The sequence below is a fragment of the Marmota monax genome, unplaced genomic scaffold (assembly GCF_021218885.2).
Source record: "Marmota monax isolate L192 unplaced genomic scaffold, Marmota_monax_Labrador192_F-V1.1 WCK01_AAM20220418_F8-fsc00008, whole genome shotgun sequence".
NCBI classification, from domain to species: domain Eukaryota; kingdom Metazoa; phylum Chordata; class Mammalia; order Rodentia; family Sciuridae; genus Marmota; species Marmota monax.
The window spans coordinates 28,150,735-28,174,380 of record NW_026694432.1 but is presented as its reverse complement, the minus strand read 5'-3'; the positions used below and the strand labels follow the sequence as shown (position 1 = coordinate 28,174,380).

Below are 23,646 nucleotides of genomic sequence, written 5' to 3'. Positions count from 1 at the left end.
GCCTGTGTTCCCAACCACCTTTGCTGTACTGCTTCAAGACCCTGGGTTCTGTGCCTTGCTTAGGAGGCCAATGCAGATGCTGTCCTGGCCCTGGGGCCACCACTCCAAGCTCATAGCACACCTTGGGTCTCCCTGTAGAGCAGGACAGAGGCTCTGCAACACCAAGCCCTCAGGAGACAGTGGCTTATCAAACAGTTGTTCCAGGAAAGGGACAAGGAACACAGCTCTCCTAGAGGACACAGAGCACCTTGCCAATGACTTTGCTTCTAACATCAACCTCCAATCCCAAATGCTTCCCAGCACAGCACTTTTTCTTTTCTGTACCTAACAAAAAAACAGTTATGACAATTCTGTCCATTTTGTTTTATTTGTTAAATTGCTAAAAAGTCATTGGGGGAAACATTAACAAAAAATGAAACTGACAGATTTAAATATCCATGAAATCCATTTCATTCCTACACTGTTATGTGCCTAAAATGACTGTCTCAGGGGGAGCCACCTGGCAGCCCTGAGTCGTATGGGAAACATCACTCACAGCACCAGCTTCGCCAGGCACGATGGGTGCACTGACATGAACCCTGGTTGGTGGGAGGGGAGCAGAGCAGGGAGAGAGTACACAGAGCCAACACTAAGGTCTGCTCACGTTCACGATGAACAGGGTGAGAGGGAGCCACACACTGGTGACATGCAGAACATGCCTTCTGCAGTTCCAGGGAGGCTGCCCGAGCATAGGCTTCCTGGCCCCCGGGCACGTTCAGATCCTCCCCACTGACTTGTGCGCTGGTGAGACCATAGATAATGCAAAGCAGAGCACATCACCATGCCAGGACCACCACAAGGACAAGGACGGACAGACAAACCAACCAGGTACATCACTTTGAAAGGGAAGGAAGCAAGCGAAGCAGAAGAAAATCCAGAAAGACAAGGTGAAGGAAGGGGATGTCCCCTTGCTCTCCGTAGGCCAGTGGCTTTCTGTCCTCAAAGTCAAGCATCTCATATGGATTTCTTTCTTCCTCCTCTTCTTTAGAGTTACAACACAGTTCCCACACAGTTCATGGTTTCAGCTCTTGCTATGCAACTCAAACATTAAAATCAAACCCACAGAGGGTAGGAGGAGAGTAAGCCCAGTATTGCCTTAAAAACAAAATTTAAACTTCTTTTGACACCTAATTGGTGCTCCCAAATATGGGGGCAGGGCAGGGTTGAAGAGTCCACCATCCAAGTGTGGAGGAAGGGTGGAAATTGGGACAACACAAAACGCTCTCCGCTGCACGATGTGGGATGAGAACAGGAAGCTCTGTTCAAGAAGGTAGAAGAGACTAAAATTCCTACATGAGGTCAATGTGGTGACGGGTGAAGACAGTTATCACCTGGGGCTCTCAAAGGCACACTTGCAGGAATGGAAGGGTTAAAGCTTCAAGTAGAAACAAGATGTATTTTAAATACTTAAATACTGTTAAATATTTGCTAGGTGCTCCTGAGGGTTTAAAAAAAGTATTTTGTCTCCTTTCTTTCAGTCAATTTTAAGACAAAATTGTTATCACCATCGAAACGGAGTCGTGGTCAAATCTGATCTGAGGACACTGTGGGCACACTCACCTCAGCCGAGACACCTGAAGTCTCACTGTGCGTGTGGCCTTGCCAGGGCTGAGGAGACCATCACCTTGACTGTGCTGAGTCACCTTCCCACAGCAAAGGCCCTCAGTGCCCAGGAGCCACTGGGTGCGGATGAGGCAGATTTTTCTCTCAGGGCTGTAAACGGACAGTCTGGTTCCCAGCAGCGTGGGTAACACTGGGGTGCCATGGAGTTCAGAGCAACTGGGTTATTTTCTAAGAGGACCAGCATTTCTGCTGCCTGCTACTTGGGGAAAGTAGAAGGAACCAACAGCTTACAGCTAGGTTAAGAAGGCCACAGGACAAAGGGAAAGATTACAAAGTGGAGATTCTGAATTTTCAGGCTTCCGAGTAGTTGATATCGAAGTAGGACTAAGTTTGGAGGCACTGTCCATGCACAAACACAATGCCATGACCAAGGTTCAGCAGCAGCAATAGCAGCAGCAATGCAGAAATTGCTGATCTTCTGGGCTGGCTTCGCTTTGTGAATCAAGACCCCACATGATTAGATGGTCTTGGCCAGGGAGGGACTGGCCACAGCTGCAGAGCGGGGGAGTTGGAAAGCCGAGTACGTGGCTTGGAGTAGTGGGATACTGCAGGAAGTAGGCACATGGTCATTTCCTCATCTGAGGGAGCACGTACAGCAGTTTCTGGAACACATACCTCTCCCTATGAAAGGGCCTTTGCTGGGCTTGGCACCAAGGGGCCTGTCCCACAAAGACCACGAAGGCAGAGCAAATGGCTAAGGGAAGGGTTCATCATGATGTAACCGGAGAAAACACTTATCAGACGGCTAAGCACTGGCTAAGAGCCAGGACTCAGGGCCAGCTGCAGCCCTGGTCTGTGCTTGGGAAATGCTAACAAGAAAACGAGCGTGGGGGTGAGAAACATGTTTTAAAATTTAGGCCCTAAGGACAAAATTAAAGTCCTTTATCCACTGAGGATAAATTGCCAAAAATCCATATTTTAATGGTGCCACTTGAAATAAACTTACTTTGACATCTCCTATGTCCAGGCCTTGGTTTAGACTAGTGACCTGCAACTTTCTGTTTTAACAAAAAAATGTGCTACTAGGGTGCACCTTATCTCAGAAATGAAGCAAAGTCTAAGTCCAAGCCCTGCTTGGGTGATGCATGAATAAGAGGATGGATCTGCTCCCCAGGTCAGCCATGTGTCACAAAGGTCAAGAACACGACGCTCAACCCAGTCGCCAGGCAGATGACATGTCACAGGGGGAAAAAACATTTCTGGAAGGAACTATTGTGAGGATTCCCTTCCAGGATCAAATTTCACATTCCACAAACATGGACAGGTGTGCCCAATGTGCTTTGGAAGTAAGAGAAGCCCACAGGGGAAACCCAGTGTCTTGAGGGTTTAAGGATTCTTCATGACACTGGCCTCCTAGTAACACCAGGGAAAGTGTTCTGTTTTCTCCAGGCACCCGAGCTTTGTAAAAGAAAAGACAATGAGAAAGGTTTCAGAGCTTTAAAAAATCCATATGCAAACAAACAAAATAGGGAATAAAGCAGCCTATAAACAGGGTAAGGCAGCAAGGAGGACTGATTCTAAAGGAGGAAAAGGAGAACAAATATGGTTTTTGGCAACTTGCAACCAAATACGATTGTCAGAAAATTCCACAATCAGATACCACGTTTTCTGAGACATGCAGGGAGCACTCAAAAGACCAATGGACACTAGGCAGACAGATGTTGGAAACATTATTTCAAGATGATCCTGGCACATGTGGAACAGATCCCCTGCTGAGGGACTTCCCTCAGTCAGAGGGCAGAAGGAAACCAGATACAGGGCATCTCTGCAGAGCTGTCACAGGTCCTCTGCGGTTTTAAGAGAAGGGGAAGGACAGTTTTCTTTAAGTTACTTTTACCCTGCCAGCACCTGTTGCACGGGGGCGGGGGCTGAAATCCTTTGCATCTTGTCTATGCCCTTCCGTTTTCTAATTCTGAGAAGGCCACGTAAAGATTTACAGGGGCTCTTCAGTTTCTTTTGGAACATTACCGATTGATAGTCTGTTCCCTAACTTCTTGGTCTATTTAACAGCAAAGTAGAAAAAGGCAGCACAGCCTCTGCTAAAACACAGCAACAATTTTATCTGAACAGGACGGAGCTCTCTCCCTTTTTTGTAAACAAAGTTGGCTATATAATATATATATATATATATATATATTTTCATATATAATTTTTTTCTTAATGGAGATTTGATCCCAGCCTGGCATGAGTAGGCTGGGAATTGGAGTTTTGGTTTTGGGGAGTAATGCTGTTTTCCCAATTCTCAGTCCAAATGCTCACACACTGGAAAATTCCAAATTAAAAGCCACAGAGGGGAAAGGGGTTTTGAACACATTATCTCTTTGCTCGTACAAAGTACAAGGCGTTTGTTTTTGGGTAGTACTTCACATTCTGCTTCTTGTCCATGAGTCCTCCGAATATGATGAGTTCGCCCCTGCCTTGTACCACTGTATGCAGGCTGGTTTCAGGAGGCCCGACCACAGAGCTGCTATTAAACACTTTCCATTTGACCCGCCCCTTCTCCTTGGTGTCTTTGATGTCCAGCACGTACATCTGCATGGGCTTGCAGTTCATACTCTGGTACAGGGGTTTGCCAACATTGAGGGACTGTGGAGGGTGGTGGCCCAGGCGGCGGGCAATGGGGGGTAAGGAATGTCCATCTCCTTGGGCAGGCCCTGGGCGGGGTATGGGCACTGTTTCTCCACTGCTCAGGCTCTGGCTCCCAGGGGAGCCTGGAGAAGACCCAAGAGGAGGGCTTAGTGCTGCAGAGGCTGAGGGGCCCTTGGATGACATTGCTTTGATGGCTTCCAGACTCCGACGCAGGGCACCAGGGGAGACAGCCCCTGCAAGGGCGCTGGCCACATGTGGAGGGGTATGGACACCATTGGTCTGTTCTGGAGGGTGTCTCACACTCCCTGTAACCGTCCTGTTGTCCATACCATCCACATGATTGCTACCAGAAGCAGGTTTCAGGTCCCAATTCAGATCTATTGACCCCAATCTCAGATCTTTTTGATCTGGTAAAGACCCTCGTCGGGGGGCCAAAGAAAGTCCCATTTTTAAGTCATATCCTTCAGAGGCAGACGGAGTGCTTGGTGATATGGCCTGTACAGGGCTGTCCAAGGAAGAACCACCAACAGCTGCTGTTCCTGGAGATAAACTCCCGCCATTGAGGATGGGAGAGCCATCTCCTCTGGCTGGGGAGAGGCTCCCTTCCCGGGAACCTGAGGGAGTCTGCCTCTGAGCCCTGGGCCTCAGCGTTCCCCAGCGGCCGTTAACACATGGCGCTTCATCCATACTCCTTACTGGAGACTGGGAGCGGTACTCTCGGGTTTCGGGGACCAGGGCTGGAGGAGTGGCACTAATAGGTGATGGACGAGAGTTCAAACTGGGGCTGAGGGGGGCTCTCCCACTAGGAGCCTGGCTGAAGACCACCACGCACTGTCCCACCTGGAAGACAAAGGACCTGTGCTCACAGACTCTTCCATAATTCTCATCATTCAACCACCAAACATTTAAACACAGGCATCTGGAACTCACCAGGCATTCTGTAGCCTTGAGATATGGAAGGGAAATGATCTAGAGATACAAATGATGCAGACTGCTCTCTAGGACAGAAAGGCAGATGCAGCAGCAACTGTGGCCCTGGTGTGACACATGTTATTAGTTACGTCTGTACGTTAGTACAGCAGAGTGGAGGGAGCAAATAGTTTTGTTTGTAAGACTTGGGGGAAGATTTCATAGATAAGAAATGCTTTAAGTCAGGACTTAGAGGATGAGTGGGGTCACTTAGCCCACTTATGTTTTCCCATCTAGTGGCTCATATATGCGAGAGATGGCAAAGGAGCTATGATTTTCACTTTTTTTTATTTTTTGAGACAGGGTCTTGCTAAGTTGCTCATACTGGCCTTGAACTCATGATCCTCCTGCCTCAGGCTTCTGAGTAGCTGGGATTATAGGAGTGTGCCTCTGTGCTTGGCTGACAGCACCTCTTTGTGACACCAGAGTGTTTTCTATTCAGTAAGTTTTCCTTTGAAATTTGTCAAATTAATTTGTTTTTCCAGTTTAGAATCTCTCCTTCTGCTGGCCTGTCAGTTCCTGGCTTACCCGGCAGGCTGGATGGCACCACAATTCTGGAGCCCCGTGATCTTCATTTTCTACCTTGAGTGGCTGCCAGGCCCAGGGACCTGAATGCATGTGCAACAACCAAGCATCCTTAAATAGCTGTAAGAAAAGGACCAACAACAGGACTCAGGTGTGGCATCTGCTACACACATACAGAGCTGCAGTCTCAAGCTATACTGTCTGGTCTAGAAAGTGTGTGGGCTGGTCAGAAAGAATAACAAAGCCCTCAGTTATTTGTTCAATTATACATTCATTCATTCATTCATTTACACTACCATGGATTGGTCTGACACACAGAACTGTGTTTGTGATCCATGAATTAACTAACTGGTTTTGTGTGTGTGGATAGTGGGGTGCAGGAAAGGGTTTGACAATAGATGCCTGCAACTTTATGAATTTGCTTTTAAAGTAAATTCCATGTGGACTCTGGCAGTTACCGACCTGCTTTTTTCTCTCTCTGCCCCTTTGCCTTTGAAAACATGATAGCAGCAAACCTTAGAGCTTAAGAAGGAATAGGAAGAATATAGATATGAATATTCAAGAGACAAATATCGAATTAAAAGCATCTCTCAACACCCAAAAAGAACGGGAAAAAAGGCCAGAGAAAATGAAGGCTATATATCCAAGTGGAAAAGGCACTTTCTAAATAAAAATACCATGGAAAAGTCTTGTCTACTCTTTTTATTTCTTGGTACTGGAAACTCAGTACCAAGGGGTGCTGAGCCACTGAGCCATATATCCCAAGCCCTTTTTATTTTGAGACAGGTTCTTGCAAAGTTGTTTAGGGCTTTGCTAAATTACTGAGGCTGGCCTTGAATTTGCTATCCTCCTGCCTCAGCCCCCCTCGTTGCTGGGATCATGGGCTCGTGCACTGTGTCTGGCCTGCCTACTCTTACAGAAGATAGGGGAAGCAAGTTTTGAACATTTAGTAACATGTGTATGGGAATGCTACAAGCAATACTCACAGCATTGGGACCACCACACCCTCCAAGGATTAAGATAGTTGCATCATCTATGACAATCTGGGGAGGGGAAGAAATTTAAAATAAATTTACACACATAGCTATCTGACTTCCCATGCTCTAGTGATATACAGAAATAGCATCCCCAGCTCCCCAAAAGAGTGTTCTAGTTACCATAAGCTCCCCATTCTCCCCAAACCAGGTCAAGTCTGATCCCTCTGACCAAATTACTGACAATTCACCTGAATGGATCCATTCTTTGTTGGTCAAATATTAACATGAGAGTCTCAAGCCACTTAAAATGAAGGGTTCTCTTTGAGAAATGAAAATGCTTAGGGACAAGGCATAATATAAAGCCACTATAAATAATACAACCCATTAAAAGCCAAAAAATAAACACTAGTAAAAAAGAATGATAAATTCTCTTTGGCTTGGTGCATACTGGCATCTTACCTGACTCCCTCCTCCCTCTCCCGTCCTAACTGAAAGACGCTACAGAGTTTGCGGAATAGTTATTTTAATTCCTGAGCACCTGAGATTGGCCACCTCGAGGATGAGGACTAGGGCCAGAGATGTTCGGCTTGGACCATGCCCACTGCTCGAGGTCAAGGACCCAGACATCATTGCTCCTGTGAGAAAAGGACAGAAGGATGAGGAAGGAGGTCGGGAGCTCCCAGGGTGACAATGGTGGTCAGGGAGCTTCAGATGCCTGTGCCCAGTAGTAAACTCACACCACTCTCCCACTCACCCAGACTAGCCTAGGGGAGGCTTCAGATGGTCTCCTCAGAGTGCAGAACCAGAAAGACAACTATGAATCCCAGCTTGCAGCCTGAACAAAAACCTTAACTTTCTTTAACTCTGGTTTCCTTACTATCAAAGAGAAACACTGCTACTCTAAAGAGCAGATATAAATGAAGTTATATTTATAAATAAGTCCAGCAAAGTGCCATGCTTATAGTTAGCACTTAAAACTATGTTCCTTCCCCTGCTGTCCCTAGAACTCATCTTGAGAGCTGGTAATTAGTGACAGAGGAAACAGCTACTGATCGAACTGTAATTATTCTAAACAATAACAATGACAAAACAACAAAAAACAGGAAGAGAAAAATGATTCAAAAGGCAGCTCTATCATTGTCTGGGGGTTAAAAGCTTTATTGATTCTGGTTACAAAAATAGTTTCATAATGGCTAAAGAAAGCATCAGTTTTATCAAGGACACACTGGCATCTCCAACTCTCAAAAGACCAGCACGGCAGGACAGACTCCTGGATGGCAGTCTATTTTATGGCCATCTCTTCATGGTCCTCTGTTCATACACAGGATCCTACACAAGCTCCTCAACTTAAATCCTGAACCCTCTCATTTGGAGGGTAGCTCCTTTAGTCTCTCTCCATGATGGACAGAATATATGAAGATGGCAGGTGCTGTCAGGGGGAAAGAGCTGGGTTTGGCCTGACTTCACTGCTGGCAGCCCATCCACTCCAGCTGATAGAACAGAAGAAATGACCAGTATTGCAGCAGCTGCTGAATCAGATACATAGCACTGCAGACGATGGCTCTGGCTCGTGACTCTGGCCTGAAATGGCCAGTGTGGAGAGGACGGTGAGTGGTTGTGTATGTCAAAGAAATGTGACATACCTGACATAATTCCCTTGCTTCTATCCACTCTTCCAGCCCATCCCAATTTCTACTTGTCCTGTCTACCCCTCTTTCTTCTCTAAAAGGGGCCTAAGCTATGTAGTCAAGTAGGGCAAGGAAAAGCACCCTGCTTTCTGAAAGGTGGCCTTCTGTAGGCACAGTATAGCAGAATTGGAGTTCAATCAGAACTGGATCCTACTGTACGCATGTCCAACAGAAAGAGATCTGATTCGACCCTGACTTTATAGGACAAGCTTTCCAACTTACTGGTCTGCGACTGAGAATCAGAATAAAATGTCAAGGTGAGATGACTATCTGGATTAATTTCAACTATGCTGAGGAACATTGTACCTAGCGTCTAGTTCACTTTTCTGAGCTGTTATTCTCATGATTATTTTACCTTCAAGTTAACATGGAGCAAATCAAATATACTTACATTTGCCGGGATCCTAAAGAGCCACCAAAGACGATCATTTTATCATCTATCACACAGGAGGAGTGGCCGGCCATGGGAGGTGGCCCATGGGTTGTCACAATGCAATTCCACCTAATGCAAACAAATCAAACAGGAGGAAACCGAGAAGTCAGCACCATCTGCTTCTGTTTTCTGAGATGGGGTCTTGCTAAGCTGCCCAGTCCTCAGCCTCCTGTGTAGCTGGGACTCACAGGCACGTGCCACCATGTCCAGCTTCATCTGCTTCTGATTTTATAGACTTAAAGCAAAAAATCAGTTAAGCACGCAACACTCAAAAATGATAATCCCATCACCTCAGCAGATGTTATTAGGATAATAAAAGGAAGATGACACAACTGTCTTAAAGTTATATTCACTTTCAAGTTCTGAATGTGGCTGGTCTAGAGATAAAGTACAGAGATGAGAAATCAATGGCAAGGGACGCAATCGTGACTTCTTGGCCTCTTCAGCCCGATGTGCTGAAAGAACACCACCTGCCAAGAACCACATTCTAAGTTTTCCATTATATGGAAGAGGGGATGCTGTCATTTCAAGAAGATATGTCTGAAAAACAGCTGAGATCCATCTTGGGGACAAAGCAGAACAGATGGAATCATGTGGCTCTGTACCACTTAAGGGGAACTACCAGCCAAGGCTGAAGAGCTCCCTCTTCTTCAACTGGCTCATTCATTTTTTTTAAGAGAGGAGCAAACCCCCTTTACTTTTTCTCTTTGGAAAAAGAGTTATTGGGCTGGGATATGGCTCAGTGGTAAAGCACTTACCTAAGCATGCATGAGGCCCTGGGTTTGATCCCAAGAGCATGAAGAAGAAAGAAGAAAGGAGAAGAAGAAAGGTTCTTAACTTAAGTTCTAGGGGTCCTGAAAATCCTCTGATAGTACAGGCAAAATCTGGGTATACATACATTTCCCCTTTCCCCCTCCTGGGAAATATCCATGGCTTTTCTTCAATTTCTCCAAGTTTTTTTTTTTTTTTTTTTTGTACCAGGGATTGAACTCGGGCACTCAACCACTGAGCCCCATCCCCAGCCGTATTCTGTATTTTATTTACAGACAGGGTCTCACTGAGTTATTTAGGGCCTTGCTAAGTTGCTGAGGCTGGCTTTGAACTCATGAGCTTCCTGTCTCTGCCTCCCCAGATGCTGGGATGACAGCTATGTGCTACCATGCCTGGCCTCCAACAGTTTCTGGACACAAAACAGATAAAGAATCCAATAACTTAAAACATTGCCTTCCAGATTTAAAGCTTATCTTTTGGCTTACCAGTTTTTAGAGGGTGAGTAGGTGTGTATTTCATCAAAGAATCTCTCCGGTTGGTGTAGAGGATAAGGGCTTGGCCGTGTCCAGCCACCAAAGAGCACTAGCAGGTCCTTGTACACGACCAGGGTTGCTCCGGCCTTTGGGGAAGGGTAGGACCCTAGGAGAGTCAATAACACCATGCTTAAAACTCAGCATCATACCACAAGCCCTGGAAAAATGATCAAATGGAAACCACTACTAAAGAATAGGAGAAAGAGAGAGACGAAACTGGTTCGCAGGTCTGAGAAAAACACCACTCATTTACACATTTTTTTAATTAACAGAGAACCCTGAATTAGAGGGCAGTTACTTAGCTCCTCTCAGGTTCAACTAGCTCACCTGAAATCAGAGATCAAAGTACCTATCTCATAAGTCTGTTTTTTTTTTTTTTAAAGAGACAGAGAGAGAGAGAGAGAGAGAGAGAGAATTTTTTAATGTTTATTTTTTAGTTATCGGCGGACACAACATTTTTTGTTTGTACGTGGTGCTGAGGATCGAACCCAGGCCGCACGCATGCCAGGTGAGTGCGCTACCGCTTGAGCCACATCCCTTGCCCCTCATAAGTCTGTTTTGAATTACTAAATACAGAGATTCCCTAGTTCAACTTAAAATGGCTTGACTCATAATTTTTTAATTTCCTAGTGGGTGCTAAAGTGACAGCCATTCAGTAGAAAGCCCACTTCCATTTTTTCATCTGTTCCAAGGCTAGCAATATGTGGAATAATGCTTGAGATGCTGGGCAGTGGCAGTGAACCTCAGCTCCCAGTCAGCTACATGAATGTGAGGGCAAACAACTGATCCTCCATAGTATGTTGTGTTGCTATGCTGTGGTGTTTAGTGAGTGAGGTAATTTTTAAAAAATATTTATTTTTTATTTGTAGTTGGACACAATACCTTTATTTTATTTATTTTTATGTGGTGCTGAGGATCAAACCCAGGGCCTTGCAAGTGCTAGATGAGCACTTTACCACTGAGCCACAACCCCAGCCCCAAGGGTGAGGTAATTAATTAAGTGCATTTTCGACCTATGATACTTTCAACTTACAATGCATTTATTGGGATGTGACTATCATACATTGAGCAGCATCTGTATTATATTCAAAGCACTTAGCATAGAAAGTACATAGTACATAGCAGGTGCTCAATAAATGTATGATTCAGTGTAGGGAACTTGCCTAGCATGTAGGAGGCCCTGGATTTGATCCCCAGTATCACAAAAAATAAACAAAATAATTTTAAAATGCTGCTACCAAATGGGTAAAAAAGGAGGCAAAATAAAGTTCTTATGTCCTGTGAGTCAAATGTCAATATGGTGACCTCTAGGCCCCTCCTAGCTAGAGTCTCAGACTACCACAAATGGGCAGACTTCCAAGGCCTGATGTGAAGGGACTCTGATGAAACCACAGGCTTCACACCAAGAATGGCTTCTAAGGCTATCCAGGCTGAACTTGGAGCTACAGAGACCACATTTTGAAAGAACAGAAATTTGGCTTATGTTAGAAAACATTAGGGAAAACAAATGTTTCAGAGGAACACAATTTTTTTTTTTTTTTTTTTGAGAGAGAGAGAGAGAGAGAGAGAGAGAGAGAGAGAGAGAGAATTTTAATATTTATTTTTTAGTTACTGGCGGACACAACATCTTTGTTTGTATGTGGTGCTGAGGATCGAACCCGGGCCGCACGCATGCCAGGCGAGCGCGCCACCGCTTGAGCCACATCACCAGCCCAGGAACACAAATTTTTAGTTCTTTTGTCTTTGAAATAACATTTGATATTTTCCCCAATCCCTACTTCTACTTGTCACCTTTATTTGGCTCAAGACCAAATAAGCTGTCCTAATATCCAGGTGTTAGTAAATACTGGAAAGAAAAATTTTGTCTTTCCATCTTGTGGTAATGAGATTTGAAGCCAAGGCCTCAAACATGCTAGGCTAGGCGAGCACTCTACCACTGAGCTGCATCCCCACCTCTTTTTATTGTAGTTTGAATCAAAGCCTCACACCAGGTGTGGTGGTACACACCTGTAATCCCAGTGAGGTAGGAGGATTCCAAGTTCAAGGCCAACCTCAACAAGTTAGTGAGACCCTCAGCAATGTAGGGAAACCCTGTCTCAAAATAAAAATCAAAATAAATAAATAAATAAAGGACTGCAGATGTAGCTTAGTGGTAGAGCATCCCTGGTATGGACAGATAAAAAGAGAAAGGAAGGGAAAAAAAAAAAAAGAAAAAACAATTGTTGAAAAAAGTTCACAACAGTAATCCCCGGGTCTCACTAAGTTGTCAAGGCCCATCTGAAACTTGTGGATCCTTCAGTCTCAGCCTCCCAAGTAGAGCATTGTAGGCGTTGAGCCTCCACATGTGACTAATACTGAGCTATTTTTAAAAAAATTTGTTCTTGTTCTTAAAGCTGCAGGGCCCATGTTTTTTTTTTTTTTAAAGGAAACCTTGAGCAGAAGTATCAATCTAATAGAAGCTGAGAGGTTCCAAATTAGGTGGACAGTTTGGCTTCCCTCTTCAGCAACTGGTATGACAACATGGTTTGCAAAACCCCACTCAGGCTGCTTTAACGTTGTTGCTTACAAAGTCTGAAGGGTGGGAAGATGGAATAGACACCAGTTCTCAGAGTACGCGGTGGGCATGTAATAGTACTCTGTGCATCAGCATTTAGGGTACTTTCCTGATAGAAAAGACACCAATTCAATGGGATCTGACTATGGCAATGAAGTCCTTTTGAGATACTAGCTGAACTACTTCAAGAGTTCATTATCCCTGGGAGGCTGGGGCAGGAGGACTGTGAGTTCAAAGTTCATTATCTCTACCCTCATTTCCCAAGGTACTGTCATCAAAAGGGCTACTCATCACCTGTTTTCCTTCACACAGTCAATCATATTATTTCTGGCTGGAAATTCTGCCTTCTCAACAGAAAGCCTTCTAGCCAATTAGAAAACCTAAAGAATATAATGACTTAGTTAAGACACTACTGTTGGCTAGGTGAGGTGGTGGAGGCCTATAATCCTAGTGACTGGAGAGGCTGAGGCAAGAGGACCGCAAATATGTGGCCAGCCTTAGCAACTCAGTGCTACAGTGCCCCTGGGCATTTTTTTCCCTAATAGGGCAGGGAAAAGAGAAAGAAACAAAAAGTAAGTATGTAACAGGTTTCAGCAGAGTAGTAATGTAAACCATAACTTAAACATTCCAGGATACAATGCAGATTTGGATTTGAGATATTTAAAACCAGGCTTTGAAAATCAAGTGTACAAAAGTGAAGCAGTAGGGCTGGGGTTGTGGCTCAGTGGCAGAGCGCTTGCCTAGCATGCTGGGGGCACTGGGTTCAATTCTCAGCACCACATAAAAATAAAATAAAGGTCTTGTGTCTTTCTATAACTAAACAAACAAACAAAAAGAAGTAATGCTCTATTTCAAAAGGGTTCCTTAAAAAAAAAAAAGTGAAGCAGCAAAACGGGGGGTCCCCCAAACAGCCAAAAGAAAAAAAAATCCATTTTTAATTTAAGTTAGGTTATTTGCATACAATTTTTTAAAGGATATGTGCTTTTAGTCAGTGATTCCATTTCTAGGGGTTATTCCAACAAGATAGGTGGGCAAATGAAAAGAAAAATAGGTACAAGTATGCTCATTTGCAGTGTTTAAATAAATCAAAGAATATCTACACAGGGCTGGGGATACAGCTCAGTTGGTAGAGTGCTTGCGTCGCATGCACAAGGCCCTGGGTTCAACCCCCAGCACCATGAAAAAAATAAAAATCTACACAGAAGGATACTATATGACTATTAAAATTTATGTGCCTCTATACCTTTTTATTACCTCAGAATGCTTTATTAAAAGTGAAAACTGAAAGTAGCAAGTGAAAAACATGAAACAATAACAGCTGAGGGGAGGGCACCATGCCCCTGGTGCTGCTCTAAGCGATTCACTTGGTACCTAAGAAAACCTGGCCAGGAAAGCACTATGATCACCTCACCATATGGATAAAGAAACACAGGCACAAAGTGGTTAATTTCCCCAAGGTCACATATCTAGTTAATCACACAGAATTCAAATCTAGGCAAATTAAGCCCACTTAAAATAATATATTTTTCCTTTATGTGTTCCTACACAGAAAAGAAAATCTAGAAGATCAGTAATAGTTAATTACTCTGAATGATAAGATTATAGATGATTTTAATTTTCTTCTTTATAAAAAACACTCTGTATTGGCTGACCTTTACAAAGAGTGATACTTGCTTCCTGAGCTTGGGGAATAAGCTATTTCAGTTTGTTTTTTTTTTTAATATTTTTTTAGTTGTAGACACAATAACTTCATTTTATTTATTTGTTTATGTGGTGCTGAGGATTGAACCCAGTGCCCCACCCATTTGAGGCAAGTGTTCATCCACTGAGCTACAACCCCAGCCCTATTTCAGTTTTTAAAAATAATATGGGGGGCTGGGGTTGTGGCTCAGTGATAGAGAGCACATCTAGCACTTTCGAGACCCTGGGTTCAATCCTTAGCACCACATAAAAATAAATAAAATAAAGGTATTGTGTCCAACTATAACTAACAAACAAACAAACAAACAATAAATAAATAAGGGGATGGGGCTCAGTGTGGTAGAACACTTACCTACTCATGTACAAAGCCCTGGGTCTGATCCCCAGCATTGCAAAAATGCATGCGTAAGAAATATGGATTTTAAAAAATCCCAAAAATAAAAATCACAAAAACAAAAACTATAAGAAGTATGAATTCATTAGGATTCTTTCCTGTTCCACTGCCAAAAGTCGCTCGACTTAGGAAAGCCCCCGAGAGGCTACACAGTACAGAGCCTTAATCCCATATGTGAAATGACAGAATCCTCAGGTGTGTAAACCAATTAAAAAAAAAAAAAAAAAAAAAACATTTGGTGATGACAAAACCTGACCTGAAATGATGAGGCTATGTATAGTGCTATTTAATCTGCTTAGTGTGAATATTCATAGGTGTTGACAGAGCTATTAAGTCCAATTACAGGGTGCTGCCCATATTCTACCAAAAATATAAAGGCACACACATGGTATTTCTATCCTAAAACTTGAAAAATTCTGAATTCCAAAACACAATTAACACCAAGGCTTTAGCCTAAGGAACTATGCTAAGAACACAGGCTCTCAGGTAGCCTACATTGGGTTAGATCCCAGTCCTCTCCTTCAAGCAGCTGTGAAACTCATGCCAGTTACTAAATCTTTCTTTAGGTCCTTATTTCTTTCTAAAGTCCTTATTTTCGTTATTACCTTTTCTGTTAGATTTTTGAAGTGAGTGGATAGACTTGGCTCACTGGAACCCCAAGAGTGAGGCTCCTGACCTAGAACTCTAATAATAGCTTAAGCAGAGTGGGGAATAAAAGGAAAACTGAGGACACCCCAAAACTTGTGAGTATAATGTCTGTCTTGACTATAACCACCTTGAAAACCATTCAGAATAGTCTCCAGAGTACACAGCCTGAGGACCACAGAGTTATATCAGGAACAGACATTCATTTTTATTCAATAATAAGAATATTTCCAGTTTAGCATCAATATGGTAAATAATATTACAATAAACCTTTACATTTGTATAGATGCCCATACAAGATATCAAAACGTAATGCTTTATTAAAGAGTTAAGTACGTGTTATCGGGTGCAAAAGAATTAAGTTGCGCACAGGTATAGCCTTCTCGGAGGCTGCCAGCGCACACGCCCTCCCATGCTGGCTAAAGTTGGTCCTGGAGGAGGGAGCACCCTGTCATTTATGTTGATCTGAGCACTTAGCACGCTGTGTTGAAATAATCCATTTTGTCTCTCAATAAGATTATACTATCTTAGAGGACAGGGACTGAACAGAATCCAATCATGGAAGCCCACTGGCTACAGATCCCTTATTGGCTGGGATCACAGGTGGCTCCAGCTAATCACAAAGTACCTTGGAAGTACCAATGGATCTTTCCAAACATTTCTTTGGGTGTCTCCCTCCTAGCACTCCACTGTTTTTATTCTATTTTATTTCTCAGTTTTAACAAACCAGATAAATTACTGATTGACAACAAAAACTCACTGATGATGTTAGACAAAGCTTTCACTGAATCCTGGGCTTCAAGGTATACATTCCTATCTATCTATTTATTTATCTATCAATTTATTTAGTTGTTGATAGTCCTTTATTTATTTTACATGGTGTTGAGAATCAAACCCAATGCCTCACACACGCCAGGCAAGTGCGCTACCGCTGAGCCCCAGCCCCAGGTATACGTTTTTATTACTACAGCTATGCCCACAACTTTAAAAAAACACTTCCTGGATCATTTACGGAACATCTAAACAAAAGGAACCTTGTAATGACCATGAGAAACTTCAAGGTGAAAACCAGCAACAGATCCTTGTTACCTCAAGTAGCCTTTTGATTCAATTTCTGGGAGAGAAGAGGTCTAAAGTCTTTGGTTTAATCTGATAACTTGTTAATTGCAGTTCTAATCAAGGGGTACTCTTTCAAGTGGCTCCATTTAGAAGAGAAACAATGTTGCTAGTCATAAACTTTCTGGCCTGGTGTCCAAAAGGGAAAAACCTAGTCAGCCAGGGGAAAGAGCCAACTGAAATATGGTAAAATCTCATTTAGTCTCTCTCCTGGAGAAACGAAGATTACACAGATCTGTGCTGTGTAAAAATTTTCCACTATTCTCTTCAGCAGGAAAGAATATAAGCTTAGAAAAGATATATTCTGGGAAAATCCCAGAATCTGAGCTTTATAAACAAATGGGAAGGATTCCTTCCTTTCCTATGGGAACCTATTGGCTTTGCTCTGATTGACATGTCCTGAGACCATTACAGGGCCAGTTTGTTCTGGGACTTAGGGCTAGCAGGAACAAGGCAAACTCACCAGCTTATAATGAAGGTTAACCAGGGATGTGTCCAGGAGTCAGGGAGGAGTAAGGACAACAAAGAACTTAAAATAAATAATATCCTGTGTCTTCCTAATAGACACTAGCTTATATAAGTGGCATCTGGGCCATATGTGTTTCCCTTCTATGAAAACAGGAAAATGTAGATGAATATCTGGGTATTTTAATCAAAAGCGTATCATACATTTTTTCTGTACTGGGGATTGAACCCAAGGGTGCTCTACCACTAAGCTATAGCCCTAACCTCTTAATTTTTAATTTTGAGACAGGGTCTTGCTAAGTTGCTGAGGCTGGTCTTGGACTTGTAATCCTCCTGCCTCAGTCTCCCAAGTCACTGAGATTTCAGGAATGTGCCACTATAACTGGCTTACCCTAATAAAAACAGATAACCTGCCTTAAAAGTAAATCGTAGGGCTGGGGATGGAGCTCGGTGGTATAATGCTTGCCCAGTATGCACAGGCCCTGGGTTCAATCTTGAATACTGCAAAGAAAAAAAAAAAAAAAACCACAACAAGCCACTGAAGAGGTATATGCCTGTAGTTCCAGCTACACAGGAGGTTTGGGACCAGCTTGGGCAGCTTAGTAAGACCTGTCTCAAAGTAAAAAATAAAAAGGACTGGAGATGTAGCTTAGTGGCAGAGTGCCTCTGTTCTGTACCCAGTATGTCAAAAAAGTAATAAATTCTGAGCAGACTCAAATTACCTATAAAAATCTATCCATTCATATAAAATGGCTCCACAGACATTTTATAACTTATTTTAAATACTCCATCTACTCTGTCCTCTCCTGTCCCCCAATTACTTTCTTTTTAATTCTTTTTTTTTTTTAACTATTCATTTTTTAGTTGTAGTTGGACACAATACCTCCGTTTTATTTATTTATTTTTATGTGGTGCTGAGGATCAAACTCAGGGCCTCGCTCTACCTCTGAGCCACAACCCCAGCTCTCTTCTCAGTTCTTTTTTTTAAAATACCTTTATTTTATGTATTTATTTTTATGGGTGCTGAGGATGGAACCCAGTGTCTTGCACGTGCTAGCCGAGTGCTCTACCGCTGAGCCACAATCCCAGCCCTCTTCTCAGTTCTTTGTATTTCCTTTGTATTGATACAACGTTCATTGTCTCTCTTCTGCTTGTAGACCCTGCTTCTTTTATTTTGTAGGGAGCACAGATACTAGGGATTAAACCCAGGGGTGCTTTATCACTGAGCTTCATCCCCAGCCCTTTTTGAGACACAGTCTCCTAAATTGCTTAGGGCCTCGCTAAATTGCTGAGCCTGGTCTTGATCTTGTGATCCTCCTGTCTCAGCCTCCCACTGGGATTCCAGGCATGCGCCATGGCACCTAGCTAGACTCCGCTCCTTATTTACACTCTACCCTTTAGTATCTAAAGCGGCACTGGGGCTGTAGTAAATAAGTATATGAAGATAAATAAACAAAGGAATGAATGTAGTCAGTTTTCAAACTTTGGAAATTTGAAGTTACTCTGGCAGGAAGAGTTCATTACCAATCTAATTTCCTGAGAAACATGCTTCCAAATCACAGATATATCCATGCTACTGCGAAGTTAAACTGCTCAAAATTGTAAGTGGTGGCCTGTGTTTTTTCCTCAAACACACTCTCAGAATAGTCCCAACACCTTTCCAACCTCCCACCACTTGTCTCAGTTATCTGTGACCTTACACCGTAGAACCCCAGTGTGGTGGTCATAGGGAAAAGCTACACATAATATGCTGGTTCTCCTGGGCTTATCATGGCTCCTGCTGAACTAGGGAAGGATGTTATCAAATCCATCAGTTCCTGCTACTCTCACAATGTACAAATTAAGAAAATGAAAATTTTCATTTCATGTCAAATGTGAGCATAAAGATGGGGAGGTATGGAAAGAGGATTCTGAATACTTGTGAATCCATATATTTGGAGTGAATGTCACTAGCAGCCTGCTGAAATATCAGGCTCATTCATGTATTTTAATCAGAATATCAAGAAAATATTTTCTTAAAGGGAAAGGAAAATTGCATACTAAATTCTTAGATGATATTACAACAGAGGGTGTGTACATACAAGTACATGGGAATCTAAAGTTGGGATTCTCTCAAGAGTGAGAACATATCCTTATACCTATGTTGAATGGATTCTGATTAGTAATACCAGTGAACTGTAACTCCATAAATAGTAAAAAGCAACACATAGACCCAGTTAATGAAGACAAAGTGGAGAAGTCCCACTCTAGTTAGACTGAATTTTCAGTGTGTCACCTGGGCACATGTTCTCTGATCCTCCCACTCTTGTACACATCAGAGAAGAAAGGGCACTTGGAACTTTTTTTCTACTCAACAGGACTCCAGTGCCTGCCAGTACTAGGAAGGAACACACATGGCTGGCCAAGGCACAGGCACTCCCCAGGAAAGGTCCCTGGATGCCAGGCCAGACCTGGACATTGCTACCAATTTTTTAAAAAATATTTATTTTTTTAGGTGTAGATGGACACAACACAATGCCTTTATTTTTATGTGGTGCTGAGGATCGAACCTGGGTCCTGCCTGTGCTAGGCAGGCACTCTACCGCTGAGCACAATCCCAGCCCCATTGCTGCCAATTTTGAGGAGGACTTCTCCCACGGGAGCAGGTCTCAACCTCCCTGCTTCTCTGTGGGCAGACATCTGCAAGCTCAGGAAGAGTGAAAACAAAGAAAGGGTGGGGGTGTAAGATCTTTCCTTTTAGCCCCTGGACTATAACTGCTGGGGAGGCTGTACTGTTACAAGCCCATCACTTCCAATATTTCTGTTAGATGGAGTTACAAAGCATTAAATGGAACTGACTTGATGAGGCTCAACCACTAGGTACCAATGTGGTTGGGATCTGTTCAGAAAAAAATCCCCAAGGAAGACTGGAGTAAAATTTATGAATAAGATCATATATTTTCCCTCCATCATCTTTCACATAGTTACCAGTCTTTAAGATAAAATTCAAACCCTTACTTAGACAATCCTTTCTTGTAGTGCTTACCATGTGCCAGGCCCTGGGGTCTGTAGTGAATAAAACACAAAACCTCTGACCCCAGGAAGATTAGAGTCTGCTGGGCAGAAAAAGGTAGTATGCTGGATAGTGATAAATGCCAAAGGGAAATGAAGAAGGGACTGAGATGGGGAGCCAGGGAAAGTCTCAAGAGGGTTATAAAGAATTTGCATCTGTGGGGCTGGGGATGTAGCTCAGTTGGTAGAGTGCTTGCCTTGCATGCACAAGGCTCTGGGTTCAATCCCCAGCACGCACACACACACACACACACACACACAGAACACAGACCTGTGAAGTATATGTGGGCAAAGATATTTAAGGCAGAAGAAAGAGTAAGAGCCAAAGTCCACAGGTAAGGCTAAACCCCAGTGAGGGACAGGACACAGCAGGTGACAAGGTCAGGGAGGTGACAGAAGGAAGATTGTGCAGGGCCTTGCTGGCCATGCACTGTTCCCTGACTACCTTCCCATGCCTCCTCTCACCACTCTCCCCTCACAAATCCTGGCTGGGGAATACGAACATATTTCTAAGTTCATAAACACACCAAACACTCTGACTCCAATTCCTCTGAAATTCTACTCTTCAGACATGTCACTCATGTTTATTCTTTTTTTTTGTTTGGGGGGGCATACCAGGGATTGAACTCAGGGGCACTCAACCACTGAGCCACATCCCTAGCCCTATTTATATTTTATTAGAGACAGGGTCTCAGTGAGTTGCTTAGTGCCTTGCTAAATTACTAAGGATGGCTTTGAACTCGTAATCCTCCTGTCTCCACCTCCCGAGCCGCTGGGATTACAGGTGTGCACTGCCACAACCGGCTCATGTTTATTCTTTAAGACTCATTTCTAGTGCCACCATCTTCTATGCTCATCCATAGCCCTTATTCCTTTACAACACAAATACTATTTCCTTCTGCTTTTTTTTTTTAAATAATATTGCCTTTTTTTTAAAAAAAATTAGCTTTTTAAAAACTTTATTTATTTTTTAATGTGGCACTGAGGGTTACACCCAGTGCCTTACATATGCAAGGCAAGCACTCCACTACTGAGCCACAACCACAACCCATGTCTGGCATTTGATGAAATCTTTTAGCAGTACCAGGGATTGAATCCGGGGTAGACTAGGTACATCCCCAGCTCTTTTTTATTGCTAAATTGTCCAGACAGCCTTGAACTTGCAATCCTTCTGCTTTAGCCTCCTAAGTAGCTGGGATTACAGACATGTACCACCATGCCCAGCCTGGAATTTGAAGAATTCTTAACAATTTCATTTTCATGACAATTTCAACCAGGGGCTCCAAAGTGTACAATGGCAAAAAATTAACCTACTATATGGACATAAAGTTCTAGATGCTTTTGATTTCTTCTAGATTCCCTAGTGACAAAGTCAGTGTGCCTGATATCTTGTCCAAAGAACCCCAGGCAATCTATGACCACTTTATACTCCTTAGCTAATAACAGTATGTGCAAAGGTGCCAACTTATCAGTTTTCATATCCCTTTCCACCTCAGTATTTCTTTGCATGTAATTTGAGCAAAAACTATGAAAGGTAGGAATCACCATCTCTACCTAAAGGTAAGGCAACTGAAATGTTCATTACTCAGCCTAAGGTCGCCCCATTAGTAAATGACACAGCTGGAATGTGAACCCGTGTTTGCATGGCACAAAAACCATGATATTTTATGGGATACTCACCAGCCTGCTTCCCTCCTACAGTGCATTCTTCCCTTCACTTTAGTAATGGACCCAACTCATGAGCATGGCCTTTCATTATGAGTCAGTGGTCATCCCTCTCCAAGTCTCTATAAGACTTAGTTAAAACATCAGACTTTCCTATTTGTAGAACTCTCCAGGATGTTTGCCATGTCTAGAATATTCCCACCCACCCCCACTTGGTGGTACTGGGGATTGACCCAGGAGTGTTCTATCATTGAGCTATGCCCCCAGCCCCGCCCCCCCCCTTTAAAATATTTTTTTAGTTGTAGACGGACACAGTACCTTTATTTATTTTTATGTGGTGAAGATCGAACCCAGTGCCTCACACAAGCTAGGCAAGTGCTCTATCACTGACTACAATTCCAACACCCCCCCCCAGCCCTTTTTTAAACTTTTATTTTGAGGTAGAGTTTCACTAAATTGTTCAGGCTGCCTGGAACTTTCCATCTTCCTGCTTCAGTCTCCCAGCAGCTGGAATTACAGACATAAGCCATCATACCCTGAATGTCTAGAATATTTCTTAAAGTTGACAAGTAAGAAATGAGTACATAATCTATCCAAACTTACATAAGAATGTTGATGGCAGGTGCAGTGGTGCACACCTGTAATTCCAGCAACTCGGAGGCTAAGGCAGGAGGATCGCAAGCAGATTCAAGGCCAGGCTAGACAATTTAGTGAGGCCCTAAGAAGCAAGACTGTCTTAAAAGTGAATAAATAAATAAATAAATAAAATTAAAGTGTGTGTGGGGGTACTGGGGATAAATTTCAGCATTTAAGTACCCTTGAGTTCAGTCCCCAGTACCAAAAAACAAAAACAAACAAACAAAAAACAAAACAAAACAAAAACACCCAGTTACATTCAAAGTAAAAAAACTGTGACTACCTATCAATAAAGAGAATGGACTTTTTAAAAAAGGGATATATGGAAGACTCACAGCAGTGAAAAGGAATAGACAGACCACTGATAGATGCGATCAAATGGATGAATCTCAAATACAAGTGGAAAGAAGCCAGAAAAAGCCATTTATACACAGTTCAAAAGTAGATACTTGCTGTAGTGTTAGAAGTCAGAATGATAATTACCTCTGTGGGAAGTGGTATTAACCAGGAAGGGACACTGGGAACTTTTGGAGGCGAGGAAGGACGTTCTATCTTTTTTTTTTTTTTAAAGCTTTTTTTTTTTTTTAAGAGAGAGGAGAGAGAGAGAGAATTTTTAAATATTTATTTCTTTTTTAGTTATTGGCGGACACACATCTTTGTTTGTATGTGGTGCTGAGGATCGAACCCGGGCCGCACGCATGCCAGGCGAGCGCGCTACCGCTTGAGCCACATCCCCAGCCCCGAGGACGTTCTATCTTGATCTAGGCAATCATCACATTGCTACTGTCATCTTGGGAGATATGGCCCATGGTTCCTGGCTCATAACTTCCCCTGCTAGGCAGGCCACAAAAAGTAAGATTTGTCTTTCCCAAGGAGAGTCACAGAAGCCTTTCTGTCTTAGAACTGACCATAAAGAAATTCTCTGGCCTATCTTGTCTGATAGTAAGTGATAAGACTCCCATATAGGAAGGGTCCTGCTTCATACCTGGGAGGCAGGAATGTCACACACAAAGACCAGGAGGAATCTGAGCAGACAGCCTGCTGGGTTTCCTTACCCAGTGTATCAGCATCAGATATGCAATGATGACTCCATAAAATCCTACCAGGATAGGGTTTGATGGCTTCTGTATAACTGAGCATGAAGAGGTTCCTGTGGTGGTACAGCTGGAGAGAGCAAGGAAGCTTCCCACCCATTTCCCCATATGCCTCTCTTCATTTGTGTCCTTTGGAAGACCTTTTGTAATATGCTGGTATGTTCAATTCTGTGAGCCA

At 43.1% G+C, this 23,646-nt stretch overlaps 1 protein-coding gene across 4 annotated transcripts in view; it reads right to left on the bottom strand.

Annotated features, from left to right (window-relative positions):
• Positions 1-348: 348 nt before the first annotated feature.
• Positions 349-23,646, bottom strand: part of Fbxo42 (F-box protein 42) — a 91,202-nt gene continuing 67,904 nt past the window's right edge. For 3 of the 4 annotated variants that reach the window (XM_046468502.2, XM_046468503.2, XM_046468504.2), the window contains exons 5-10: positions 10,100-10,253; positions 8,802-8,912; positions 7,261-7,357; positions 6,732-6,788; positions 5,749-5,865; positions 349-5,091 (exon numbers count right to left, since the gene is read on the bottom strand). In XM_046468502.2, the coding sequence (XP_046324458.1) occupies positions 3,976-5,091; positions 5,749-5,865; positions 6,732-6,788; positions 7,261-7,357; positions 8,802-8,912; positions 10,100-10,253 (1,652 nt within the window). In that variant the 3' untranslated portion in view covers positions 349-3,975. The remainder of the gene's footprint in view (positions 5,092-5,748; positions 5,866-6,731; positions 6,789-7,260; positions 7,358-8,801; positions 8,913-10,099; positions 10,254-23,646) is intronic. The other variant, XM_046468505.2, reaches the window with a different exon arrangement.